Source organism: Dipodomys spectabilis, unplaced genomic scaffold (assembly GCF_019054845.1).
Source record: "Dipodomys spectabilis isolate Male_0828 unplaced genomic scaffold, ASM1905484v1 ptg000095l, whole genome shotgun sequence".
Lineage (NCBI taxonomy): Eukaryota > Metazoa > Chordata > Mammalia > Rodentia > Heteromyidae > Dipodomys > Dipodomys spectabilis.
In genome coordinates this window covers 21,870,305-21,897,856 of record NW_024870772.1, presented here as the reverse complement: position 1 = coordinate 21,897,856, position 27,552 = coordinate 21,870,305, and the positions used below count along the sequence as shown (strand labels likewise).

At 39.8% G+C, this 27,552-nt stretch overlaps 1 protein-coding gene across 1 annotated transcript in view; it reads left to right on the top strand.

Annotated features, from left to right (window-relative positions):
* The first annotated feature begins 3,145 nt into the window (after positions 1–3,145).
* The window catches only part of Lcp1 (lymphocyte cytosolic protein 1), a 48,278-nt gene continuing 23,871 nt past the window's right edge, over positions 3,146–27,552 (top strand). Inside the window, exons 1-4 of the mRNA XM_042685864.1 lie at positions 3,146–3,258; positions 25,686–25,773; positions 26,362–26,525; positions 26,700–26,829. Coding sequence (XP_042541798.1) covers positions 25,710–25,773; positions 26,362–26,525; positions 26,700–26,829 — 358 coding nt within the window. The 5' untranslated portion in view covers positions 3,146–3,258; positions 25,686–25,709. The remainder of the gene's footprint in view (positions 3,259–25,685; positions 25,774–26,361; positions 26,526–26,699; positions 26,830–27,552) is intronic.

Genomic DNA, 27,552 nt, shown 5'->3' with positions numbered 1-27,552 from the left:
TGGGAGGATCTCAGTTCAAAGCCAGCTTGGGCAGGAAAGTCTATAAGAGTCTCATCTCCAATGAACCAACAAAATAATGCAAGCAGAGCTGTGGCTCAAGTGGTAGAGCACTAACCTTGAGCCAAAAAGCTCAGGGATAGTGCCTGGGCCCGGAGTTCAAGCCCCAGGACTGGCACAAAATAATAACAACAACAACAACAACAACAAAAAGCATACACTGATACCTTGATCTTTTTTTTGTATTTTATCTCTGATAGAGAGTTTAATATAGCCAGGCACTGGTGGCTCAGGCCTGTAATCCCAGCTACTCATGAGGCTGGGATCTGAGAATCCCAGTTCAAAGCCAGCCAGGACACGAAAGTCTGTGAGACTCTTATTTCCAATTTAACCACCAGAAAACAGGAGGTGGTGCTGTGGCTCAAGTGGTAGAGTACTAGCCTTGAGCTGAAGAGCTCAGGGACAGTGTCCAGGCCCAGAGTTCAAGCACTATGACTAAAGAGAAAAAAATAGAAAGAGAGAGTTTAGTACAGTATTCATAATAAGTACATGGAGGTCATCAAATGAAAAAAATATACAAAAATTGTGTACAACTTAACTCGGCATGAATATCAGGGTATCATTGTAAAAACTTGAATATTGATTTAACTGAAAAGGGCTCAACAGAGGAATGTGGAAAGTATGGGGATATAGACCATTCTGTGAAGGGTCTATAAAGGAGTACATTGCCTGCAGAGAACCTAAAAACAATAACAACACCAAGAGATACTCCTCTTTAGTTTATTACCACAATACACAAGCCATTTGAAACACAGTGATAAGATATCCCTCTCTGTGAAAGTCTGAGTAAGGCATGAGCAATTTCCTGCAGCTAGATAGACTGACACCACTGAGGCAGAAAAAGAGATGAAGGTTGCAGGAGGAAGGGTAGACTTGAAATAGTGAAATCCCGGATGTGGTTGAGGGGGTGATGGGAGGCTGAGATAGAGTTAGCAACCTATTCATGCTAAGGTAGGAAAGAAGCACTCCCATCAATTGGACAGTGATAAACTACACCCTATTTGATGGGTTTTGTCTCTTAATTCGACACTGTCTAGAATCGTAAATCTTTTTGATTTTTATTAATTTAAACTGACTGCGGATGCTAACCATGTCTGTTTCACTGTCTTCACGCAGCCCCTGTCATCACGGCTTCCCGCTCATGTAGGTTTATTCGCCCTCTCTGATATTCGTAGCACTTTGTTCACTCCCATGTTTTTCTCTCACCAAACTTCTTATTCCCTTTGAGGTCAGTGTTTGTCTCTTTTCTCTCAGTCATCAGTTATGAGAGTCTCTCACACCCTGGTAGAACTGTTGCAACACTATGTTCGGCTTTTCTTTGTAGTTTGCTTGGGTCTGCACAGGACCAGGCTCTAGTAGGTATAGAATGCTGCTGCTTCCTGCCTACCAAGTAAAAGAAATACAGATCTGTTCCCTTCAATGAAACATGACTGTTAAACTTCACTTCCTCTGGTTCCAGGTTGTGAAACCAGACTGGGCAGATTGACCCTCAACCTGATAGTCCACCTTTAAAATGATCAAGGGACCTTCCGTGGAGCCCTGCTGCAGAGCCCACGGTGAGGGTGAGGACGGTTCCCACCAGAGTGGAAGCTCCTAGCAGGCTGCTGTTCTGTGGTGTGATCAGTCCTATAAGAACAATGCACACCATGTTCTTGTATCCTGAAAGTACTTAGGTGCTTCTTGACCTTTCTCTGCAAATTTCTAGTTGGAAGTAATTATGCAACGAAGAAAACAGGATCCTTTTTACTTTGCAGTGTTACTTGGGGGAATCACAAGAGGGTTGGCAGTTCTCTGAAAAACTATTTCTAGATTGTTCTCTAGAATCATTTCTAGAATTTTGCTCCAACGACTCCTGTTAGACTCTGTGAGCATCAGACTAAGAAAGAAATCAGCATACCATGAGCAAGTGGAGGAGAAAGGCTGATTAGTTTGCTAATTGAGATCAGACACAAGAATTTTCTAGAGAAATCAAAGAAGCAAAGTAATTCTAAGGGGGACCCCCCAATGAGTAGAATTTTACTAATACAACTTGATAGGGTTCATGGCTTCTAACAATATGTGATCAGACATCTTTACCTCATCACCTGACCTGGGAGATATCATCCATCTTCATTGCTGAACCCATAGTTACTGCTGGGCCACACTGGCTCCGGGCACTGTGCAGCATACACTGAATTTTTATTTAGTCAACAGAACCCAGGGCGCTCCACAATCTTCACATCCAATTCGAGCACTTGGGCTTTTCCACTTGGAGGTAAGAATGTGCGCTCAAGATAAGCAAATGGCGTTTGGATCTGGAATGGAGCTTTTATAAAATGTACATTCGGAAAAAAAGATCTGGTTTGAATAAAAGAATTAAGCTGCCCAATTAACAATAGCTGCTTGTGTGATCTGCTGCCCTTTATAGAAAACATCTAAATAATTGATATCTTGAATTGGGTTAAAGAGATCGTTAACGCAAAGGTATTCTATAAATAAAAGGATGCGTAAATAAGAGAGTAACCTTCTTTTCAGATCCTTCTCTTAAAGAGATTGTGTGTATGCGTGTGTGTGTGTGTGTGTGTGTGTGTGTGTGTGTGTGTTGTTGTTGTTGTTGTTGATGTGTTGTACAGCTAAGATCATTGTTAGGAGACTTAAGAGGCTTTTGGCTGGATGAGTGGAGCTCTCTTAAGGAAAGTCCTATTTGTCTCAAGTGTACTGCCACCTTTCCTAAGCTTTCTCACTGGCAATGACTAATTTGTTTATCCCTGCTGAAGTGACCAGGCACCTGGCCTTGGCTTTTGCAAATAGAGTGAGACAAAAACGTCCAGGTAGGAGGCTGACCTTCCCTTGGGATCTGTCATCATCAGAAAGGTTTAAGTGGCCGAGGGCCTACTTAGAGACAGCTGGGAGAGACATGGAAGGAAAGAGATCGAAAACTGCTTATAAATAAGAGGATGTGGCTAGAGGCGTCTGAATTTCAGTGTGACCTGCTCTGTCAGGTGATTGTTTTAAGTGGGAGGGGGCATGAAGAAAAAAAAAAAGTTAAGTGAAATGTCCTTATAAAGACAAAATCTATTTCTTTCCTGCTGATGATTTGTCATTCTAGTCACTTCCTGCCTTGTGACCACACACCCGGGCTTGACAAAGCTGTTCTGCAGATCAGAAAGAAAGGAGTTTCTGGTCACATACCAGCTCAACTGAGGACCGAGTTTCTACAAGGTAAACTTTTTGGGTGTTTATTTGTCTTTTCTAAGTGTGTTGGGCTCTGTTTCCTGGGGTTGTGGGTTTAGCCTTGAGGGGACGGAAGATCTGTGCACCTGTCACCCATGTGTGCTCTGCCTCCTCTGACTGCTGTAACCCCCGCAGCTGCCCTGTGGGACTGTCTGGGGTGGAGTCCCCTCTGCTCTCCTAGCTGGGTTCTTAATTTACCTTCAGTTATCAGCCTTCCAAAACTAGTATTCTTTTTTATTTTTTCTTTTTAAACCAAACTATGATCTGCATTATGCCTATTGCTTTAATTCAGGAAAGCTGTTTACTGTGATTTTTTTTTTTTTGCCTACTTTAAAATGTCTTCAGGAAAGTGCATATCGATCACTTAGATTGTGGTGCTTTAATGGGGGCAGTTTAATTTTAGCTTCTGTGGTTCTGTTTCTCTACAGAACTTCTCCATAATACTTTAGTGGATACATTAACTTCTTGGGTCATATGTTCCTGAATGTGATACTATTATTTTTAAGTGAATTGGGGTGCCAAGGGTTTTTTAATGAGTAGACTTAATGACCACATGGAATTAGAGGTCTCCTCCATTTATCTTCTAAAACAAAAGCAACTTGTGTTTCTTCATGGTACTGTATTTTTAGGATTAGCTGAGTTATTTGTCAGTGCTTATGGCCATATAATTAGATTTCCTCAGTTAAATTCTTCAGGAAAACCTTGGGTCTACAAAGGAAATTCTTTTAAACTTTGTAGAAGCATATGAAAGATTTGAATCATGTAGTATCAGTTACAAATTCAAATTTGAAGCATTTTTACATCATATACTACCAGCTTTTATTTACATATCATTAATTTATTTATCTAATATATCATCATGACATAGTTTTAAGAACCATTGACAGATGATGAAATTATCCAGACTGAGATTGGATACAATAGTCAGTGTGCTCACCAAAATCCACTGTTTCTCAGTCAAGTATTAGCAATTTATTTTCTATGATTACTCCTCAAAACAACTTTGTAAAAATAAAACAAAACAAAAAAACCTCTTACTGAACAACAACAACAGAGTGGCTTTTCCATTGGCAGCTTGATTTCTTGCTCACCAAGAATTGTTATAATTGGTTTCTATTAAGTAAAATTATTCAGATAGGTCTGTATGGGCAAATTTGAATGGAAGTTACCATTTATCTATCAATGTGAAATTCTAGAAGTTGCAAAGTATGAGATCTCGCCCAAATCATTTAATACTAGCAAAAATGTGGGAGCCTAAAGGACTAGAATATATACTGTTTTAAGTAAAACTAATGATGAGAATAAAATGATCAGGGTGTGAAGGATGAAATAGGAATTAAAAATAATAACGTTATATTGATCTGGTTATGCTACAGCATCGACCAGGGAAATTCTCAAGTATCCATTCCTCTTTCTTCTTGCTCATGTCCAAGGACATCAGAGAGGATTTTTGGGGTCTTTTCCTCAGAAGAAGTACTGCTGAGGTGGAATTGAATGGAATGGTGTTTATAGCAATCTCAGGGAGGCTTTTCTGTGTAGCATTTAAATTTTCATCTCCTAGCTGAATGCTGGTGGCTTACACCTGTAATCTTAGCTACTCAGGAAGAAGGCTGAGATCTGAGGATTGCAGTTCCAAGCCAGCCTGGACAAGAAAATTTCATAAGACTCTAATCTCTAGTTAACTACCAAAAATTCAAAAATGTAGTTATGGCTCCAAGTGCAAAAAAGCCTTGAGCAAAAAAAAAAAAAAAGCTCAGGGATAGCACTCAGACCTTGAATTCACACACATACAAATCATCTCTTTTTGTAAATCAAATTATGCCCCATAACAATCAGGGATAGAGAACAAAATTTAAGTATTTTAGCTTGTTTTAAACTTCTATGGCTAAGTGCTTTGAGGAAGGCATCGTCAACAAGTAAAGCCTCATTTGGATGTCTGCATTTAAACTAGAGAGGACAGGAAGAGAACTTTTGAACCAGGCACGTTCTGACCTTCCTAACAGAAAATGGCTCCCTGGGGCTGGGAAGGTGGCTCAGTGATAGAGTGCTTGCCTTGCATGCATGAGGCCCTGGGTTCAATTCCTCAGCACCACATAAGCAAAAAGAAAAAAGCCAGAAGTGGCGCTGTGGCTCAAGTGGTAGAGCGCTAGCCTTGAGCTGAAGAGCTGAGGGACAGCGCCCAGGCCCAGAGTTCAGGCCCCATGACCAGACCCCCCCCCCCCAAAAAAAAAACAAAAAACAGAAAATGTCTCCCTGTCTGCTTAGCACCTACACACATCCTCCTGAATGTTTCAACCATCTCTATATGACTTATAAAAATCTCATACCATTTAATGCTATGCCCATAGTTTTTTTATACTGCATTGTCTTGGTAATGGTGACAAGACAAAATCTGCAGGTGGACACAAAAGTTGTATAGACTTAATGTTTTGTCAAGTTGGTTGAGTTTGTGGATGCAGTGCTCAGGGACATGGAGTTGACTGCCATAATAACACTTTGTGTTTCTACGTACTTTGTATGTGTGGCCGCTTTGGATGCCTGACCTCTTAACTACCATTAGAGATCAGAGATAGGCTTAGATGTTCAGAGATGCCCCAAGGTTACAAGCAGTGGAGGCAGGGCAGTAGGTGGCCAGGATCCCAAGCTCTGTGCTTCCTCTGTCCAACAGAGCCCTTAGGTACCATATGCTGACTTCTATGGGGATTATAGGAGTTCATGACTAAATCTGACCAAATGCTTCCAAGTTTTGAGACAGAGAAAGAGGAAGACAGAGAAAGCGAAAGATAAAGAGGAAAAAAAAAAGAAGAAACTTGCAATAATCCAGATATACTTTTTTTTTTTTTACCATTTATCACTGTAGACTTCATATTTTCTTTTAATTAATGCACAGTTTTGCTGAGAAGTTTGAACCTTCACAGTCTTGCCTCAACCCACTTCCTCAACCTCATTTCTTGTCACTTCCTTCTGCTCTAGCTCTCACATACACCCCATCCCCTCCCCCACCAGCCCGCCCATATTCTGGGTGCACCAGACCACAAGCCACCAGAAAGTTCCATGTTCTTTCACTCCTTTTCTCTCCAACTGTTTCTTTAATGTACCTTCTTTATTCATTACATTACTGGTTGTTTTTCAAAATTCGTTAAGAATTGTGCCCCCTAGTTATCTCTCTATTAACTGTTGTGTTTGTATATTTGCTTGATGCATTACTTTTCTTTATTTTAATCTTAAAGCATAGCATTGATCCTATTGAATTAATTGCTAATCTTTATTTGCTGACACATTTGAGTTTCTCTCTCTCTCTCCAGGCACATATGATGTGCTAATGATGTTTATCAAAACACATATTTGTTCTCAAATTTTCTAAAAATCAATTTCTGATATACACATGGAAGTCTTTGATTTCCCTCTCAAGCGTGGTATTTACTGAATTCTCATGGTGATTGCTAAGAGAGAAGATAGAATGATAGCCTAATGTTTTGTGTCTATCACTCTTCATCTCTGTTAAAGCCCCATTCTTTCATTATAGCCTCAAAACTGCAAGTAGAGCTTGACCACAAGAAATTTCAGAAAGTATATAATGATTTTAACCTATAAGAAAAATTATAATCTCATTTCAGCCTAAATACACTCATAGAACTAAACTTTAGTTGCACTCACCAAAATTATATACACAATAATGGGCTTCTTTGAAGGCAAAGAACATAAGAATGTATATCATTAACTTTTACTTAGTGGATTTGACTTATTCTTAGAAAATCCTTAAGTCTCCTTCAGGCCTCTCCATGTATAGAGGAAAGACTGAAAACAGACGTTAAAATCAAGGTAGGTAAAAGAAAGTGTGGAATTTTCTCATAAGTTCACATTTATGAAGATGTTTATAAAGGCATTAGACTTTATGGCTAATACAAGAAAGGTATTCTTTAGAATAATTTAATTTTTCTCCTAGGATATTTTGTGGGGTCTGGTTGTTTCCCAGCTCACAAACTTCAAATTAAGTGACACTATTACCGCCCCCCCCCCCACCTCTCTCTGTTTTGTTATCAGTCCTGGAGCCTAAACTCAGAACCTGGGAGCTGTCCATGAGCTTTTTTTGCTCAATGCCAGCACTCTGATACTCCAGCCACAGTTCCATTTCTGACTCCTTGCTGGTATTGGTGATAAGAGTCTCATGGACTTTCTGCCCAGAGTGACTCTGAAGCAGGATCCTCAGATCTCAGCCACCTAAATAGCTAGGATTATAGGCATGAACCATCTTTGTATTAAATACTATAAGAAATAAAAAATGGAATTAAAGCCACAAAAGTATATAACTTAGCAGACTTGAAAGGTTTCAAGTGTCTTCTATTTTGCCAGATGGACAATACATAACTCAAGTCAAAAGTGCTCCTGCTTCATATAGTTTCCATATTGAAGTTCTAAGAAGTTACCTCCTGATTAGACACGTATCTTCCTATGAACAGCTGCTGGACATACAGTGCTCCCAAGGTGGTGGCATCCTGTTCCTTTCCTCTGTCCCTCTGGTTCCACTTCCTGTCTTACACTAGACCTTTCCTGTTGTTTTGGTTTGTCAATTTCAATCATTACAGCAGTCTTCCCAGCAATTGCCTAAGTACTCTGTCTTTCAAGATAGTCAAGCAATGGAAGGCAGGGCAGGGCAGGGCAGGGCAGGGCAGGGCAGGGCAGGGAGCAGTTGCAACCTAACATCCTGTAATAATCACTTATACCTACTCACCACTTACTTTGAACTGGTTATTTTTCTAAATGAAGTATTCATGATTATCACAACAGTCCTGTGACATGGTCATTGGAATCATCTTCATATTTGATGACCAGTTCATTCATTTATGTATTTTGTTTAAATTTTCTACAATTGCATCAATGTTGTATCAACTGTGCAATTTCAGAGCAACTTTCTAGACTAACATGTAGCAAACCGTGGTGTTTAAATATGCCCAAATTCTCAGGTGGAGCTCAAATAATTTTCATTTCCTTCCAAGAAGTGTAGGCATAGTACAGTTGTGTTTCTAAAACAGTCTACTCTATCATCATGGTCATTACCATCGCTGCTTATTCAGCTCTTCTGTGCAGTGGTGTTTTTGACCAATGTAACAGGCCTTTGCATGGGTCATAAAATATGACCTCCATCATGAAAAACTTCAAAAAGTTTTTTGTCTTAGAAGTTTATAATAATTATAGTCAAGTGGAATTCACATTTTCTTATTTTTTGTGCCCAACAGTCATGAACAAATTTGGCAATTTAATATTTATACCCAAGTACGCATACCTATAATTGTACAGGAATGGCTAAATATAAGTGTCCTAAATACTGTGAAAGAATGAAAAATTGTTAATTGTGCATAGGAGAACAGAGGTTAAAAAGTGACCCACTTAGTAAGATGAAGTAAGTTTTGCCCAACGTCAGAGCCAGGCTATGTCAGCTCTACTTACAAGCTATAAAGAAGGCTGTTTCTCAAATATGGTCAGTTGTTTTTTCTGGCAGAAGGAAAAGCTAAGAAGTTAAATTGAGGAACTAGCAAAGCCACAGTTTTGTGGTTGCAGCATTGATTCTTGTTTAGTGTAGTGCCAGTTGCAGGTTATATGGAGAGACAGAATACCGTTTCTCCACCCTCTCTCACACACACATACACATACACATACACACACATACACACAAACACATGCATGCATCTTGATGGTTAAAGTAGAAAAGAGATTCTGTTTGCCAAATTGGCTGGTGAGATAATTTATGCATGTGGAATTGCAGTCTTCCAGATAATTTGTTTTCCTTTATACTCTGCTTGCATTTTCCAGGGTGAAGTGATTTAATGAAATGCTCACCTTTTACTTGCATTGGAATTACACCCTGTACGTTGATCCCTGCATCTGGTAACATCACTAAGACTTATCCACATGAGGTTTCCAAATGCACAATGTAGAATCAGAGTAAGCTTTTGTGGACCCTCAGGTGGAACATTCTACAATGTGGGTCCTTTGTTAACCCCTCCCCACTTTTTGTGCTAGTCCTGTAACTTGAACTCAGGGTCTGGGCACTGTCCCTGAGCAGTTTTGCTCAAGGTTAATGTTCTACCACTTGAGCCACAGCTCCACTTCCGGCTTTTTTTTTTTTTTATTAATTGGAGATAAGAGTCTCTTGAACTTCCCTGCATAGGCTGGTGTGGAACTGTGATCCTTAGCACTCAGTCTCCTGAGTAACTAGGATTGCAAGCATGAGCCACCAGCACCTGGCTCTACCCTCATAATGTCATTGGTGCATAGGAGTTGAACATCCTTAATCTGAATATCTGAGTTCCAAAATAGTCTGTAATGCAAAACTTTGATGTCATGCTCACAAGGTTTCAGATTATGGAGTACTTCAGATTGCAGAGTTTTGGATTAGGGATGCTCGACCAAGTCTAATGCAAATATTTGAAAGTCCAAAAATCTCTGAAATCTGAAGCAACTCTGGCATTCTGGATAAGGGACACTCAACTTGTATTACCTTCACCAGTAGGACCAGTTCAAAGAAAGAAGGGGGTTAGAAACTCCTTATAGAGAAAGCTAAGTTGCAGATATAAAGAGAAAGTAAGGGACAGGATTATATATGCAGTTTTACATTGTTATGTACCCAGTCTTTATCTTAAAAATGTGAATTGTGCCAAATGTTGATGGTTCATGCCTATAATCCTAGCTGCTCCGGAGGTTGAAATTCTGGTCTGAAGCCAGCACAGGTAAGAAAGTCTGTGAGACTCTTATCTCCAATTAATCATCAAAAGACCAGAAGTGGAGCTGTGGTTCAAGTGGTAGAGCACTAGCCTTGAGCATAATAGCTCAGGGACAGTGCCCAGGCCCCAAGTTTAAGCCTCAATACAGCATACACACCCATACACATGTTAATTGAGCCAGGAGTAGGGGCACATGCCTGTATCCTAGCTACTTGAGAAGTGCAATTTGGGAGAGTGAAATTTGAGGCCAGAGCCAGCATAGGCAATAAAGTTTGAGAGACTCCATCTCAACCAATAGTTGCACCTAGTGTCAAGTATCTGTAATCCCAGCAGTGGAAAAAGCACAGTGGCTGAGGTCAATGTCCCATCTGTCATCCCCAGTGTCCCAGCAAAGCATGTAGGAGGACTGAAGCCAAACAAACCCACCCCAGACATAAAGCAAGATCCAATGCAAAAAGGGACTGGAGGTATGGCTTAAGCGATAGTACCTGCCTGGCAAGCATGAGACCCTGAGTTCAATCATCCAGTACAACAAATAAGTAATTACATAGATAAATAAATAACATAAAATGGTGAATTGAATCTCTCCTTTTGTTCTCAATGACTTCTAAATGTTTCTTTAAATCCCTTATAAAAGATGGAATATGTTGGCACCTTTCCACATTTTCCCCTTCCCCCCAGTGTCTTTCACATGGGACGTTTCATCAAAACATCACTAATTCTGTGTCTTCCTGTGACCATGGATAGTGACAGTTGAGTTTAATGAGTGACCTCTCTGCTGGTCTGTGGTGCCTCACACCTGTAATCCTAGCTACTCAGGAGGCTGAGATCCGGATGATCTCAGACTGAAGCCAGCCTAGGCAGAAAAGTCCAAGAGACTCCATCTTAGATTAACCAGCAAAATGCTAGACTAAAGGCATGGCTCAAGTGGTAGCATATCATTTGAGCAAGCTGAGAAAGAGCATGAGGTCTTGACCTCAAACCCCAGCATGGCCAAAATTAATTAATTAATTAATAGATAAATAACCAACTTAAGGTCAGAGAACTGGTAATGGGCAGAGTTAAGGTCCTTAAGAAGGAAAAGATTCACAGCTTACCTCTATTCCAATAAGCAGTTTCTTAAGTGCTCAAACCATGCCTGTATAAACTACATGATAGTTTTTAACATGATCTTCTAGACCCCCCCCCCCCACCCTGCCAATAAGCCTAAATATTCCTTTCTATGACTGAGTTTGGATGGTTATTCCTAATACCACACTTTCTAGCAGGACGATCCCAGCTCTATATTGATGAGTCTGCTGGCACACTGAATATATTTAAAAGGCAAGCATATAAATGCCTGAGAATTTCATGATTCAGTGTTCTTAAAATAACATCAATAAAATGAAAGTATCCCACTAGGGTATTTAGCCATTTCAACTTCACTTTTTGCCATTTAAAATCTGGGCAAAAAAAAAAATTGTAGCATAGGTCATTGTCCATTGCTATTGGTAAGTATTAGCCAATTAACTGTAACTTATTTTTGGTGTGGATTCTGTGATCTTGAACTCAGGGTCTGAGTGCTGTCCCTAAGTGTTTTTGCTCAAGGCTAGTGCTCTACCATTTGGGTCACAGCTCCAGTTCTGGCTTCGTGGTGGCTTAATTGAAGATAAGAGTCTCATAGACTTTCCTGCTTAAAATGGCTTTGCACTGTGATCCTCATATCTCAATCCCCTGAATAGCTTGATTACAAGCACAAGCCATGGGTACCCAGCCTCTACCTGTGAACTTTTTAGAAAGTCAAAGTAAATAGAGTCCTATCAAGTCATACAAATGTTCTGCCTTATTTTATCTGCAATTCCTTTTTGTTGGTAGAAAACAAGCTTGTCATTAGAGATTTTAGGAGTTTACTCCAAGAGTTCCTGTTAAATATAAGACCACATTATTAAGAATAAGCCGGACTTGCGTTACCATTGCTAATATACAATATGGGCTGTGCATGATTTTACTATTTTTCTGGTTCAAACTAGAATGGAGAAAAATGATGGGAGACTTAGGGATGGAAGAGCAGGCAGAAGTAGAATGCAAGTAACAGACTCAGAGCTGAGAAGACGTACCTGAGAGGGGAGTGTGGGAGAGAGGAGAACATCCGAGCCAAAGAACACCAGAGACCAAAGATGGAGGATCGCCAAAGAGGGGGGACATCAGAGGAGGGAGAAAATCTGAGAGGGGAAAACACCGATGGTCTCCATCACAGATGCCCAGAACTCTTGCCTTCTCATGACTCATGATGGATGTGGCTGAGCTTTCTTAAGTTTGCTGTACATTTTTCTGCTCTGGCTATACTTCCTCCACTGTGGGAAGGTGCTTTCCACTGTTGGTATTTCAGGCAATCAGAGCCCAGGCAGAGCTACTTGACTATTTCACATGAGATCACTCAGAGCCAAGTACTTTGGCTTCTGGTATCATCTACCAATTTTGTCGTGTATCATCTACCAATTTTGTCAAGCGCGCGGGCGCGGGCATGTGAGTGTGTGTGTGTGTGTGTGTGTGTGTGTGTGTGTGTGTGTGTGGCTTCTAACACTCTGGGTGGGTGAGAGTGTGGTACAAGAGCCAGATGAATCAGGCCACCAACATTTTTCCAAGAGTCATGAAACCTGATCTATATTCATATGGTACATGCAATACACACACAATGAAGGGTTGACTTTTAGGTAATGACTGTAATATTTCATGAAGCTTACAGAGGAAATTTGAATTTGTAAATGCTCTAGTTTTTAAAGTTTCATTGTCCCTTCCTCTTCCCACCACTCCCTTCCCCGCCCCCTTCTTTCCTTTAACAGACTGAGCATGTCCAGGTTGGTTGGTTTTTTGTTTTTTTTTTAACATTTAGGACCTTTACTTTTTTAATTTTTTTAATTTTCAGAACAGGTTTATTTGAAAGCAAAAGAAGCAAATAACAACAACAAAAGCAGCAAAAGAAACATTGAAAGTGAGACTGCTTGTACAAGGAGAGGTCCAGGATATTCCAACCTGTAGGTCCTTAGTGCTCATTGACTTTTTTCCCATGACTTGGCTGAACCAAATCAAGATCCTGGAGGTTTTACTTCTCTTTTCTGGGTAGTCACTGAGACTCACTTTGAGACTTGGGCGAGTGACTTAATTCTCCAGGGCCCTTGGGCACCTCTAGTTCCTACTTTACTTTGTAATGTTTCCTAACACGAAGTGCTAGGAAGCCAGGTAGCTACATACCAGAAAAACCAAATGGCTCTGGGTGGAACAGTTTTGTCCTTTATATTATTAGCATTGTGCCTGCAGTAAGAAGAGTTGGCACTGGAATCTAGCCTAGATTTTCCTTTCTGGGATTTACTTCTGGAAGCCAAAGCCAAAGAAAGAGAGCCATGCTGGCAACCTCTTCCCCTACAGTTTTGCCTTCCATGCCCCTGACCTCAGTCACCCAAACCTACAATGACCTCCTCTGTATGCTTTTGCTTGCCCCTCACTTTGCTGAGTTAATTTTTTAATTTTCTTTCTTTCTTTTTTTGGCCTGGAATGCCAGTTTCATTTTGTGTACTGGAAAACTCTAAGTGATTACTCTAATCAATACTGGCTTCTCAGGAAAATCCTTCCCTTCCTTTCCCCTTTCCCCTCCACTTTCCCTCTCTTCCCCCTCCTCTCTCTTCTCTCCCTTCTCTCTTCCTTTTCCTCCCCTCCCCTCAATTTCTTTTCCTTTCCACAAGGATTCTTCACTCTGTAACTTGAAATCTTTAGTACAAGTAATTTAAAAAACACTGGGGATTTGGCTGAGGTGTAGAGGCCACTACGACTCCACAGTCAGGCCTGGTGGTGACTTTGCTGGCTTGTTTGGTTTATGGTTCTAGGGTTTGAACTTGGGGCTTCACGTTGGCTAGACAAATACTGTATTACTTGAGCCCAGTCATGTTTTGCTCTAGTGATCTTTCAGATAGGATAGCATCTATGACTCCAGAGTAGCTGGGATTATAGAGTGAACCACCACACCCAGATTGTTTGCTGAGATGGGTGTCAATAACTTTTTGCCCAGATTGCTCTGGAACAGTGATCCCCCTGATCTCTGCTGCTCTACTAGCTGATATTGTAGACATGTATTATAGGCACACTTGGATGCGACCTTTTTGTTCTTAACACTTCCTTTAAGATACTGAGAATAACTAAGAAGAATAGATATCTAGAATTTCCCCAAACAGTACCAAAGTCCTGAGTAAAATCTTACAGAAATGTTTACTAAATGACGTGAGGTCAGATCTTTGACCTTTTACATTTTCCTTTTGAGTAATCCCGAAGACAGACAGAGAATCTGGAGATACAGGAATTCGGTGGTCAGAGTAAAGATGAGAGTTGTCCCCAGTTCATAGCTGCATGACCCAGTGAATTAATCTCAGTTCCTCCATACAAGTAATATCTGATATTGCTGTAGTGAGAACTGAATGAGATGATGCACATAAAAACATGGAGCATCGAGGAACCACTCAGCAAGCATTAACAGTAGACAATTAGCAGTCTTCTCATTTGTCCTTTAGCTACTGTCTCTGTGAGTCTGAATAGACAGAGTATGATTAATAATTCCTCTTGAGTAAGGAAAAAGGCTGACTGATCTTCAAACATTCTTCCACTCATCTGCTGTATCTAAGGGTCTTCGTCCATTTTGGGTCACTGTAATCAAATAACTCAGATGGAGCAATTTATAAAGAAGGAAGATTTGATTCTTATCATTTGGGAGGCCTGGAGGTCTAAAAACCAACTAGCTGCATCTGGCAAAAGCCTTCTTGCTGTATTATCCCATGGTAGAAGGCAGACAAGCAAGAGAGCATGCATGAGAGAGAACAAGAAGGTTCTCCATAAACCCCTTAGAGTGGGTTGTACCTCTCAACACTGCTATGTTGGGGATTAGGTTTCCAACATATGAACTTTGGAAGATACAGTCAAAATCAAAGCCCTCTGTCACTTGTAACTTTCTCTGGTGACCATCTTTTGCTCTCTTCCTCCTGTGACTTTTAAATGTCCTTTTGTGTTCCAGTGACTGATATCTTTGTGACTACACAGGCAACCGCCATGTCTTATCTTTGTATCTTTGCATCTAAAAAAGTATTTGGTAGATGTCTGTTGAAAGCATAAGTATGCAAATGCATGGATTGGTTGGTGACACACTAGAATTTATTAGAAGACAGATTTCATAATCTAGTAAATAATATGCAAAATATATTCAGGAAAACATTCCCCCTCTGTATTCTATGACTTTGGTATTCTCTTTTCTCTAAACAAACTGTTCACATAGGAATAATTCTACAGCTATAGATAAGTTGCAGAGCCAGTATGCAGAATCTCATCTACTCTTCACTCAGTTCCCTTACTCCAGATAGATGACTATTACATTTTAGACTATTGTTTCCTGTCTTTTTTCCAAATTAATTTTAATTGATATATAAAATTGAATGTATCAAGTACATCAGAACATTTTTAAACATATATATGCTTCACTATAAATGCACATTTATATATAGTCATATATATATATATATATATCTGTGGATATGTATGTATTAAAAGATCTTCTGTAGCTACAACTTTGTATTTGTTGACAAACACCTGCCATACATATATAAAACCATCCTAGCCTCTAAGAAACAGCATTCTGCTCTCAACTTCTGAAAATCAACATTTTTAGATGCCACAGGCTTGAACTCTGGACCTGAGTGCTGTCCACGAGCTCTTCACTTCTGGTTTTCTGGTAGTTAACTGGAGACATGAGTCTCATGGACTTTCCTGTCCAAGCTGGCTTTGCACTGCGATCCTCAGATCTCAGCATCCTGAGTAGCTAGGATTACAGGCATGAGCCACAGGTGCCTGGCTTTATCCCTGTTCTTATACATGACAGGATTTCCTTTTTTTATAATAAAAAGAAAGGTGAACTATTATTCTCTTGTGTTTACTGATGGATACTTAAGTTCTTTTATTTTTTGGCCATTATAGATGTGCCACAGTGAACATGAGATGCAGTGCTCTGGATTGAGCACAGAACTTTATGCATAAGGGGCAGGTGCTCTATCACTAAGCTATGTCCTCAGATGTCTTTTAACATACTCAATCATGTCCTTTGTCTCTATACCTAATAGTGGGGTAGCAGGATCAGATGGGAGTTCAGAACCTCCATACTGCTTTCCAGAAAGCCTGCATTATGGCTATTCCCATTTTTATATAATTTTTATTGTTTTTAAGTAGCTACACAAATGGATTTCAATTCAAAATGTCAGTTTATGGGTACAGTGCATCTTGATATGGCTCTTATTTGTATGTTCATAGTTTAAAGACGTTGGTATAGCCCCTGAAGATAGCCAAGTAAATAAAGATTTAGAAAATAAGCCTTTAAAAAACCAGGATAAAAGAACAAAGAAGAAACGAGGACAGTCTCCAAGGCAGGTGATGGAATTTATATGAATTGAATAGCTCTTATAATTCTCCTTGAGCATATCCCAAGAAAGAGGAAACTTTAATCCTATTAGCAAAGATTTAAGATACGAGGTAGGAATAGAAGACACCAGTAGAATTGTGGAATTTCCTTATTTGGAAAAAGCTTTAAAGAAAATAGCAGACGACTCTCTTTCTGGGACAGTTTGTGTAGAAACCAGGATTGAACTGGATCAGCGTGTCTTAAACTGTGTGATGACATCCCAGAAAGACAGATCCCCAGGGCTTCTCTGATAAAGTCGCTGCACTGCACTGTGCAGCTGAACAGCTGAGTAGTGAGCCTCTGCCTTGGATCCGTGAGGAGATGCATCTAGAGGAGCCTTGTGTACTGCTGAGGTAAGAGCAGGAACAGTCCCCAACCCCTGGGAGCCAGGCTACAAGGGCCGGCCGGAAGCCCCTCCTCCCCCACCTGCTAACCTCACAGGAAGTAGCTCACCTGGAGGCCACAGCCACAGCTGCACAGGGCTTCCTGGCCTACTTCATCTACTTCTCTGATCATTTGCAATACTGTGATTTGTACTCGCACTCATCAGCTACTCAGTAGGAATAGGCTTTTGAATAAGGAAAATTGAGGACCACAGAACAAGCTGAAGGCTGAAGTTGTAGATTTCTGGGTCTCCTGATGGCCAAGCCATTCCCTGCTAGTTATTTTAATTTGACTTTCTTTGGAGCTCTTCAAATATATTAATTATCCCCACTATCTTCATTGCATGGTTGATGTAGACATTCGATAGTGCAATTTTTTACAAGCTTCTGTATGAAGACCATATTGCTATGTAGTCTGTTTTTCTCTGCAAAGCTCTCACTTGTCTGTTTCTGATCTTGTGATGACATTTTTTGCAATACCATTTTGTAATAAATTAACCGTCATCTATGTGTTGTGTTTGTAACTTGATATTTACCTGTGAGCTTCATGCAGTCCTAGTGTTTGTGTCCCCCATGCTCAAACTCCTGACTCCAGTGAAAGAATGATAGAGTAATGTTGGAGGTAAAATGTACAGTACAATGACAAGGAATCAGCCAGCACATGAGAATGTTCACTTTTCTGAAGAATAAGCATTTGGAATACTGTAAACTTCCAGGAGCAGCGAGTACAGGAGGTGATTGTGGTAGAATGTGAACTGAAGGGAGCTGTGGGTTTTCAACCTATTGGTACCCCCGTGTAGCGTTCATAGTCTAAGGAAGGAGAGGGGGTCCTGAAGCAGCACAGTCTGGAGAATTCCCTTTACTTGCAAGAGGTGAATCTGTGTAACCTGATAGAAAACAGAGGTATTAAGAGTATTCTGTGGAAATAGAGGCAAAGAAAAAAGAACTTAGCTGATGCCAGAACTTGGCTCTCCATAGCTTTAGATGACCCTGCGTTCAAGTGGCCAAACCAAAGAGGTTTCTAGAGCACTGTGAGGGTAATAAGGTTGGAAGTCAGCCAGTCTGCTCACTTCTCCTGTTTACGGCACCACTGAGCCTCCTCTACTTTCCACCCATGGGACTTGGGTCAGAGAGTACAGAAACAGGAATTCTGTAGCCTGGAGCAGCCCTTGGGAAATCAGTGAGTTTTGCAGGAAGAGAAAAAGACTATCTAGATGAGATTTTTAACTTGATAAAAGGATTCCTAAGAGTTTCTCCAAATGGTTATCCATGTTTGAGGCTGTCTTGTTATTATTAGGATTCTTATAAACAAGCCAGGCTGCTGGAGGCCCCACCTGTAAATCCTATTTTCTTAGAAATCTGAGAATGAAGAATGGGCAATTGGGAACCAGCAGGAAAAGTCCATGAAACTCTTATCTCCAGTTAACCAGCAAAAAGTTAGAAGTGAGACTACTACTCAAGTGGTGGAGTGCCAGCCTTGAATGAAAAAGCTAAAGGACAGCACCCAGGCTCCGAGTTCAAGCCCTTGTCCAGGCATAAGAAAGGAGAAAAAAATTCAGAAGCAAATACAAAGTCACATACTCTACAATTTTTTTCAGATTTATCACTTATATAAAATAACAGTCATATATGTATCTATAGAGAAATGGTATCTCAAGCAGAGATATTGCCAGATATTCTTTTTAATGCATTTTTGTTGTTATTGTAAAGGTGAGGTACAGAGGGTTTGCAGTTATATAAGTCAGATAAAGAGTACATTTATTTTTGAACAATGTCACCCCTTGCCAGATATTCTTAAAGTCAACCCTCCACACAGTGGACTACTTTGGAAAATGAAGAGGACAGGATTAAGTAAAAGCAAAGATTTTTGTTATATAACTTTATTCTGATGGTTTAAAAAACAAGAACATGGGTATTTCACTTTTCTTAACATTCCTGTATATGTTTCCTTTCTTAGTCATTATAACCCAATGCTTAAGATAACAGGAGTCAGATAATAAAAATATAAGTTAAAAATAAAAATAGTTTTATAAAAAGAACACATAATGTATTTTGGATTGCTCATAGTGTATTGAGGTGTTTGGAAGTTGTATACTATCAGATAACATTGAAAGTACTAAGATAGAGCTAGGAATTTGCCCTGAGTATCTAATTTTATGTTAACCATTGAGTCAAATTGCAGGAAAAGTGGGGCACATTCAAAAAGGCCAGCATCAAATGCCCAGATTCAAGCAGACAGCACAATTGGCATCAGTGTTTTGAATCACAGCACTGAGTTGCCCAGAGCAGCCTCCTTTCCAATAACTGGCCTATGAGCATTTTCTCACTCTGGATAGCTACTTTCCTTCCTTTCTGCTTTTTTCAAGATCACTTATAAAACTCAGAAAAAAAATCCATTCATATTAACACATTGACTTTAGAAAACATATTTTCTTCCATAAATTCTTTGGCAACTTGTTCAATAGTAAATTCCTACAAATAGTTCCTGTATTCAAACTTCAGGGAACTTGAATGAGGTGCTTTTGTAATAACTCATTCTCAGAATTTCTCTGCCACTACTGATGTGGGAAATATCTATTTTTCAACAAAAACACAAAACTCACTGACTTGAAAGGAATGAAGTCTCGTGGCCTTGGCAGCCTGAGTTATTGTAAAACAAACAAACAAACCAACCTTATAATTATATGATCTCCCTATCTATATCTATATCTGTGTCTATTGAGATACACACACACACACACACATACATACATACCATCACCACTACCATCAGTACTTTCTTTGGCTAAATATCTTGAGATTCTGCAACTATTGATTTGATATATTTAAGTGCTCACAGAAAAACTCACAGTCAGAGGTGACCTTGATGAACAATTTGAGATTTGTCTTAGATTTATGATTCAGAAACAAAGTTCTAAGATTTACCCTTGATTTGCAGAAGACCTTAAAATGGTTCCTGGTAGGGCATGGTAATTAGATGATACAACACTAAAAAGGAAATGTGGGCTAGAGGTATAGCTCAATAGTAGAACACATATTCAGCATATATGAGACCCAGTCAATCTGGAGATTGAAAATAATTTAACAAGCAAAGAAGATCATACTCAGGGCAGGAGTAGTAAAGCTGAGCTGAAGAAATCGTTCGTACTAGGCTCTGTAATCCTGCCTAACAAGGAAGCTGAGATCTGAAGATCTATGTTCCAACCCAGTAGGGGCTGGAAGGTTACAAACCTACAGACTTATTTCCAATGAACCACCCAAAACCCTGAAGTAGAAAGCACTCAGGCCCCAAGTTCAAATGCCACACAAGCACAATACCAGGAGAGAGAGAAAGGGGGGTGGGCAACACATTAGTTTATATCCTGAAAAACATGCATTCTTCAGGACCCACTTTCAGGTACCAAATACCTCATCAGGACACATGACTGCTGCCACTGTGGATTCTGTATTGTAAATACCCTCACCAATTATCCTATGGAACCTGAATAACTTCGATGCCATTTTCATGACCTATACCTTCAAGCATGCATGAATTAAGATAGGTCTCTGTGTCTGCACTAATTGTATCCTCAGCAGTATCTTTTTTTAGAACTTCTCTAATCTACATAATTCTTTAAAAAAATTTAATTGTTATTTCAAAGTGGATATACAGAGATATGCATGTTTTGACATTAATTATATCCTCTTCCTGGCACCCTGATGGGTGAAAATGCCATCATTTGCACATTCAGTTCCATTAGCTTAAGGGTCTCTTTTGTAGTTAGGGACTTTAATGGCCCTTTAGCTGATAGCCCCACCCTTTTCTTGCTCTGTTAAAGAGTAATTGCATCTGTCAGCTCTAGCCTGGCCTGAGAACTCCTGCGTTGGAGAATTGTACACTGATAAAGCATTTCATTTTCTGGAAACTTCAGTTTCCTTATCTAGAAAATTAGAGGGCTATAGTAAATTAACTCTGAGGTGACATCTATCTCTAAAAATTACGTTGTGTTTCTAGGACGCACTGCTCATTGCCATGGAAAGACTCACTGCCTAGCTCCGTGTAGGTTTGGGCCCAGCCACAACACACACTATCAAAGCAACTTCACAGCCAACTCTTTCTTCCCCCTTTCACTTCTCTTTTTCTACACTGTAAAATCACTGACTAGTTTTATACTTTTAAAATGTGCATGTTTTCTTTCTATTTGGCTTCTTTGTATTGATTTTCCCACTCACAAATCTCTTAGGAAAATGTGAGGTACTTAAATGTCCTGTCTTAAAGTCAAGTAGAGTCATGCTTGTATGTAATCCCAGCAATTAGGAAGTGGAAGCAGGAGGATAGAAGGTTCAAAGCCAGTCTAAACTATTTAGAAATACTGTCTCAAAAATTCCAAAATAAGGCTGGGTGTTAATGGCTCACACCTGAAATTCTAGTTACACAAGAGGTGAATATCTGAGGATCACTGTTCAAAGCCAATCTGGGTAGGATGTAAGAGTCTTTTCTCCAAGTAACCACTTGAAAGCCAGAAGCAAAGGTATGGCTCAAGTAGTAGAGTATCAATCTTGATTAGAATAAGCTAAGAGATAATGCCCAGGCCCCAAGTTCAAGCCCCAGTACTGGCATCAAACTAAATAAATAGTTAATAAATAAAAATAAAAATTACCTAAAGTATCCTCCTTTTTCCTTTTTAATTTTTTTTTTTACTTCTTATAGGTCATGCAAGTTTTATCCTAAAATTTTCTACTTTTTCAGTATACAATGATCTTTGGAATTTTTGGACATTTGTTCTTTTATGATACTGGGCAGTGTCCCTGAGCTCTTCAGCTGAAGGCGAGCGCTCTACCGCTCTACCACTTGAGCCGCAGTGCCACTTCTGGTTTCCTGGTGGTTAATTGGAGATAAGAATCTCACACACTTTCCAGCCCTGGCTGGCTTTGAACTGGGGTCCTCAGATCTCAGCCTCCTGAGTAGCTAGGATAATAGGTGTGAGCCACCGGTGCCTATCTTCAATACAGTTGCTCCGCTTGAATACTGTGATTCTTTTGTTTCTTTCTTGGCTCTGATTTTGACACTTAAAACAGAACCTCATTCCTGCCAGTACTTATGTTTCTTGGCAGTCTTTTACAAGTGCTGTAAAATCGGATACTCTTCTGCCAAGGATTAGAGCTGGTTTGGAATCCTGTTTATCCTCCTTACCTTTACATTGCTTCAGGCTCACTAACTTGAACAGTACTGTTGGGCCTTCTCTGAAATGAAGAACAGGGCTCAGTTTAAAGTAGGCATTCATAAACTAGTGTGTTAAATGTGTATTTATCTCACAAAAATCATGAGCACTCATGAACCAAGAGGTGTTAAGACCATTAGATCCATCTAGCTGTGGGGTCCTAGACCAGTTCTGACCTCAGGCCTGGCTGCAGTATGATGAGAAGACCTGCTATGAATGCACACAGGCTGTGCTGGTATAAAGGAGAGCCCAATCAAGCTAGTCACGAGACTCATCAAATATGCAAAGTTCTAACTGATTTCTGAGCACAGAAGCCTTAATTTGATAACACAAAAGAAAACGTAGTCTCTGCAGCTAGCATGTCTAGAAGGCTCATGAGTAGTTTTTGAAATCTTCCCTAAGCTACATAGATTGTAGAAATTTAATGAAGAAGTGTTAATGAATAATGGTTGGATGAATGGGGGGGGGGTGTCTAGTCACAATCTGAAGGTGTGGAGCCTCGTGGACAGCTGGGCGAGGACGAGAGACATGAGGGCTGGAATCTCCAATGCTCCTCTCCCTAGCTGTGTGATCAAAGAACTGTATTTTGGCTTCTGTGGGCTTCTATTTCCTGGTCTATGAAATGGAACTGTGAGCTGGGCACTGGTGACTCATGCCTGTAATCCTGGCTACTCAGGAGGCTGAGATCTGAGGATTGAGGTTCAAAGCCAGCCTGGGCAGGAAAGTCTACAAGATTCTTATCTCCAATTAACCACCCAAAACCTGGAAGTAGGATTTGTGTCTCAAATGGTAGAAAATGCTAGCCTTGAACAGATAAAAGCTCAGGGAGAGTACCCAGGCCCGAGTTCAAGCTCCAGGGCCTGAAAAAAAAAAAAAAAGGAAAGAACTGTAAATATATTCTGTGTAATGTATAATTCATTCATGCATAATGTATTCTACCAGCTGACATTGTGGGACATTAGAAAAGACACAAACTATTCTATTGCCTACATCTCACAGCAACCTCTTTGCACAAGCCCAGTGAAGACTTAGTTTTCAGATCTCAGTTCTGCCAAGTTGGTTTGCCACCTATAGATAGGGTGAATCATACAACTGATGATTCTCCTATTTTTGTGTTCACTCTAAAGAATGAGAGTTTTAATTTTATCCTATGTCCAGCCAAATTTGCAGGTTCTTAGGTGTGTACTGAAGTATTAAATTTCCTCCCCATCATCATCTCCCATCATTCAAGCTTTCTTACTTCTCCTCAGTTATATTATTTCATTGATTTCACCTTTAAGCTTGGATATATCTCTATAGCTTGGCTGAAACTATGTTTGGAAAACTAAATTGTTGTAAAGAAGGAAGGAACAAAAGATGGAGGGAAGTGAGAGAAGGGAGAGAAAGACGGAAAAATAAAGAAAGGAAAGGAGCAAGGGAAGAAGAAGGGAAGAAGAAAGGGAGGAAGGGAGGACAGATAGATATTACCCGTCTCTTAGGGGTTTATGTGTTGCGTGAAGAAGATTGAGTTTACGTGGAATTTTAAATGAACTGAAATACAATAACATAAAGAATTCTGTGATTATTCAAAGCATGTTCCCTGGAGTTCCTATAAATGAGTAAAGTGACAAGGAGATATGACACTGTGATTTTCAACAAAAGACTGTCAGAATTGTTATTTTAATATTTACTTCTTTGTGGCTGAGTATTGATTTACTGTGTGTGTGTGTGTGTGTGTGTGTGTGTGTGTGTGTGTGTGTGTGTGTGTGTGTGTGTGTTCCTGTGCCTGTTCTGGGGCTTATATTCAGTGCTTGGGCACTGTCTCTGAGCCTTTTTGCTTAAGGCTAGCATTCTATCACTTGAGCCACAACTCTGCTTCAAGCTCTTTGGTAGCAATTGGAGATAAGAGTCTCAGGGTTTTCCTGCCTGCAGGCTAGTTTTGAACCTCAGTCCTTAGATCTCAGCCTCCTGAGTAGCTAGGATTAGAGACATAGCCACTAGCACCCAGCTATTTGTTTACTTTTATTTACATGCAAAGGTCTGTGTTAACAAAGAGTTGTGCAGAAACTGAAGTTTGAAACCATTGATGGACTGGGCAAGTGATAGAGGGATTTCCTAGTAAGCACAAAGCCCTGGATTGAAACAACTTCCAGGTAAAAAAGTATAACACTGTATGGTGGTGTGAAATCATGGGCAAAAACTGATTAAAACATTCTATCACAAATTTAAAATATTTTAAGGAATTATAATTTTATTAAAAGTTCAAAATGTAATTGCACTTAAGAATACCTCTTCTCTCCCCTCTCACTCAATTTAATCACCAACTTCCCCCAAGTAGAAATCTGGAGCCAGCTTCTACTCTACTGTGAAACAAACTGGAGTGTCTAGACTAGCAAGGGGCAGGGAGAACATAATCCATTTTCTATTTCATTCTCTTTCTTCCCACTAGAGGGCAGAAATGATGTACCAGGACCAAGAAATTGCTCAAGCACTAGCATATTTCTCATTAAGATTATGGCTTTGCTCAGACTGTATTAGAAGGACAGTCTCCTTTCCTCCATTCCTGAATACATAGGGAATTCTGACTAACTTTCTTTGAGTTTATAGCATGTATTTCAACATGGGTTGGCCAATTTATGTTTTAATTGTTTTTCCAACCAATCTTTTATTATTCCAATCAATTCTTACTAGTATGTAGTAATTGACAAAGTTGTTTCCTGTGGTATTGCCATCATATAATGAGAGTTTACCTCCTCAATTATTCTTTCTTCTTTATAAAACAATTTTAACAAATATCATTATTCTACTCTCATGCAAAATACTTAGGTCACATTCACTGAGCATTAGTCAAACATTAATTTTAAATATGAGCATGAATATATTTTTTAAAGCATTTGTATAAAAATTCAGTGTTGTATACTGCTATGTTACAAATGGCTCAAATGTATTAACCTTTATTATTTTTTTAATGTGAAAATACTGTACAGAGGTGTATTAACCTTTAATACCTCCTCACCTCCCCTGCTACTGATTGACTGAGCTCACCTGGGCAATTCTTCCATTTCTTATGATATTGTCTAGCACTGTGGTCCTCTGGGAACTCAAATGAGCCTGAAAGGCCATGATTGCCTAACGGGGTGGCCAAGGATTGAAAGCTGGCTCTCATCTGACGTTCAGACTTAACCAGAGCACCTCAGATTCTCCTTCTTTGGTTTCCTACTCTTGGATATTGTACAACACGGTAGTTGGGTGCCAAGGGAGAGTATCCTAAGAATGGACATACTCAAGCAGCTCAGATTCAATACTATCTCTTGACACCTGTAACACTGGGAGGGGGAAGATTGTGAGCAGATGTCCATGGAAAACACCATTGAAAAGGTTGAGAAGAGGCCTATTTCTGACTTATATTTTTTTTTGGTTGGTCGTGGGGGGCTTGATCTCTGGGCTTGGGCACTGTCCCTGCGCTCTTCAGCTCAAGGCGAGCGCTTTATCTCTTGAGCCACAGTGCTGTTTCCATTGGCTTACATTTTGTAAAAAAAAAAAAAAAATGGTTATAAGTCATGGCTGAAGATCATTTCTTCTTTGAATATGTGGGACTTGCTTCTGAATATAATACTTCAAGAATTAAGCTGTACAAAACTCATTCTTCTCTTCATCTCTCCAGATCTGTTACCTAAAGCAGTAAAAGATGGCTAGAGGATCAGTGTCCGATGAGGAAATGTTGGAGCTCCAAGAAGCTTTTGCCAAAGTTGGTGAGTAAATCTCGAGCGTCACTTACAATTCTTTATTGAGTAGCTTCAGGACAGACTCAATGAAATGTCAGCTTAAGTAAAATATCAACAGTAGCAGGGAGTGGATTGGCTAGAGGTGCTGGGAGAACATTTCACAGATAAGCTTGAGAAAACTACTTTACAAAAACATGGAATGTGGATCCTTTCTCTCCTGTAACTTTCATCTGAAGATGGTCCTTAAGACTCATCTTTTACATCTTGTCTGTTTTCATTTGGTTTCCTTTAACCCATGGCATACTTCCTTACACTTTATCACAAGGCCTTTGATGTATGTAATAGCTTTCAAAGAGTTCCTTCAGATGCATTTTCTCTTCTTTGACATTAAGACTCTGTTACTGTGAAGGTTAGGGTGAGGATAGCACCCCCATCCCTCCCATACAGTAACAACAGGCCACCTCTGAGATTTCTTTTCTCACTCCTTCATAGTCAAGCCTAAACCCTTGAATGATTACTACTCCTAGTCCCTCACTTCCTGTTTGGTCTCTTCTCACCTTTCTGAAGGTGGTACTTGAATTACCCTGAAGTATCATCATATTGTTTGCATTACAGATACTGATGGCAATGGGTACATCAGCATCAATGAGTTGAATGACTTGTTCAAGGCTGCCTGTCTGCCTCTCCCTGGGTACAGAGTAAGAGAAATTACAGAAAACCTGATGGCTACAGGTGATCTGAACCAAGATGGAAAGATAAGCTTTGATGAGTTTATCAAGGTAAGTCTCATGCAGAATCCTAGGAGATACATTTGAAACTTGGAACTTTAATCAGTTAAAAAAATATTGAGAAAGGTATTCCTACCCTCCTTACTTCATCATTACATCTTCTTTTCTTTGTGATTTTTCTGGACCATTGATTGGGATTTCTAAAAATACATTCTCTTGCTGCAGGTTTTCCATGGCCTAAAAAGCACAGAGGTTGCCAAGACCTTTCGAAAAGCGATCAATAAGAAGGAGGGGATTTGTGCAATCGGTGGTACCTCAGAGCAGTCTAGTGTTGGCACCCAACATTCCTACTCAGGTAGGTTGTACTAAGAGGTAGGAAGATGAGAGAGCCAATGGTTTGAGAAGAAGGAAATGTATAGGGAGACTACGTAGTGTACTCAACACCTGAGTCAGTCAAGCTGGGCGCTGTTGGCTCATGCCTGTAATACTAGCTATGCAAGAGGCTAAGATCTGAGAATTACAGTTCATAGGCAGCCGAGGCAGGAAAGTCCATGAAGCTCTTATCTCCAATTAACTACTAAAAAGCTGGAAGTAGAGTTGTGGCTCAAGTGGTACAGTGTTAGCCTTGAGCAAAAGAAACTCAGCGATAGCACCCAGGCCCTGAGTTCAAGCCCAGGACTGGCACAAATAAAACAAAAAATTGAAGATAAAAATTGAAGATAGAAGTAATCACAACTTTATGAACTATCATCTCTTTTTTTGTGTGTAAATAGGCCAGCTCCTGGTTTATAAGATAGGAGCTATCCTAGCACTAGGTAGGGCCTGATACCAAATGATCTTATCTGTATTAAAACAATAGTTTAAAGGATGTCAAATTCCTGTGTGAATCTATGGACAAATTTAGCTACTTGAGCTCTTGTCTTCAATATAATGATTATTTTTAATGCCTGCTTAGTGGTCAAAAAATATCATATCTTCATTGATTTGGGAGAAAGTCATATATTTATTCTGAAAGCTGTTACCTGCTTTAATGGAAGCTTCTAACAGTCCCAACAATAAAAGTATCTATTATTTCCCA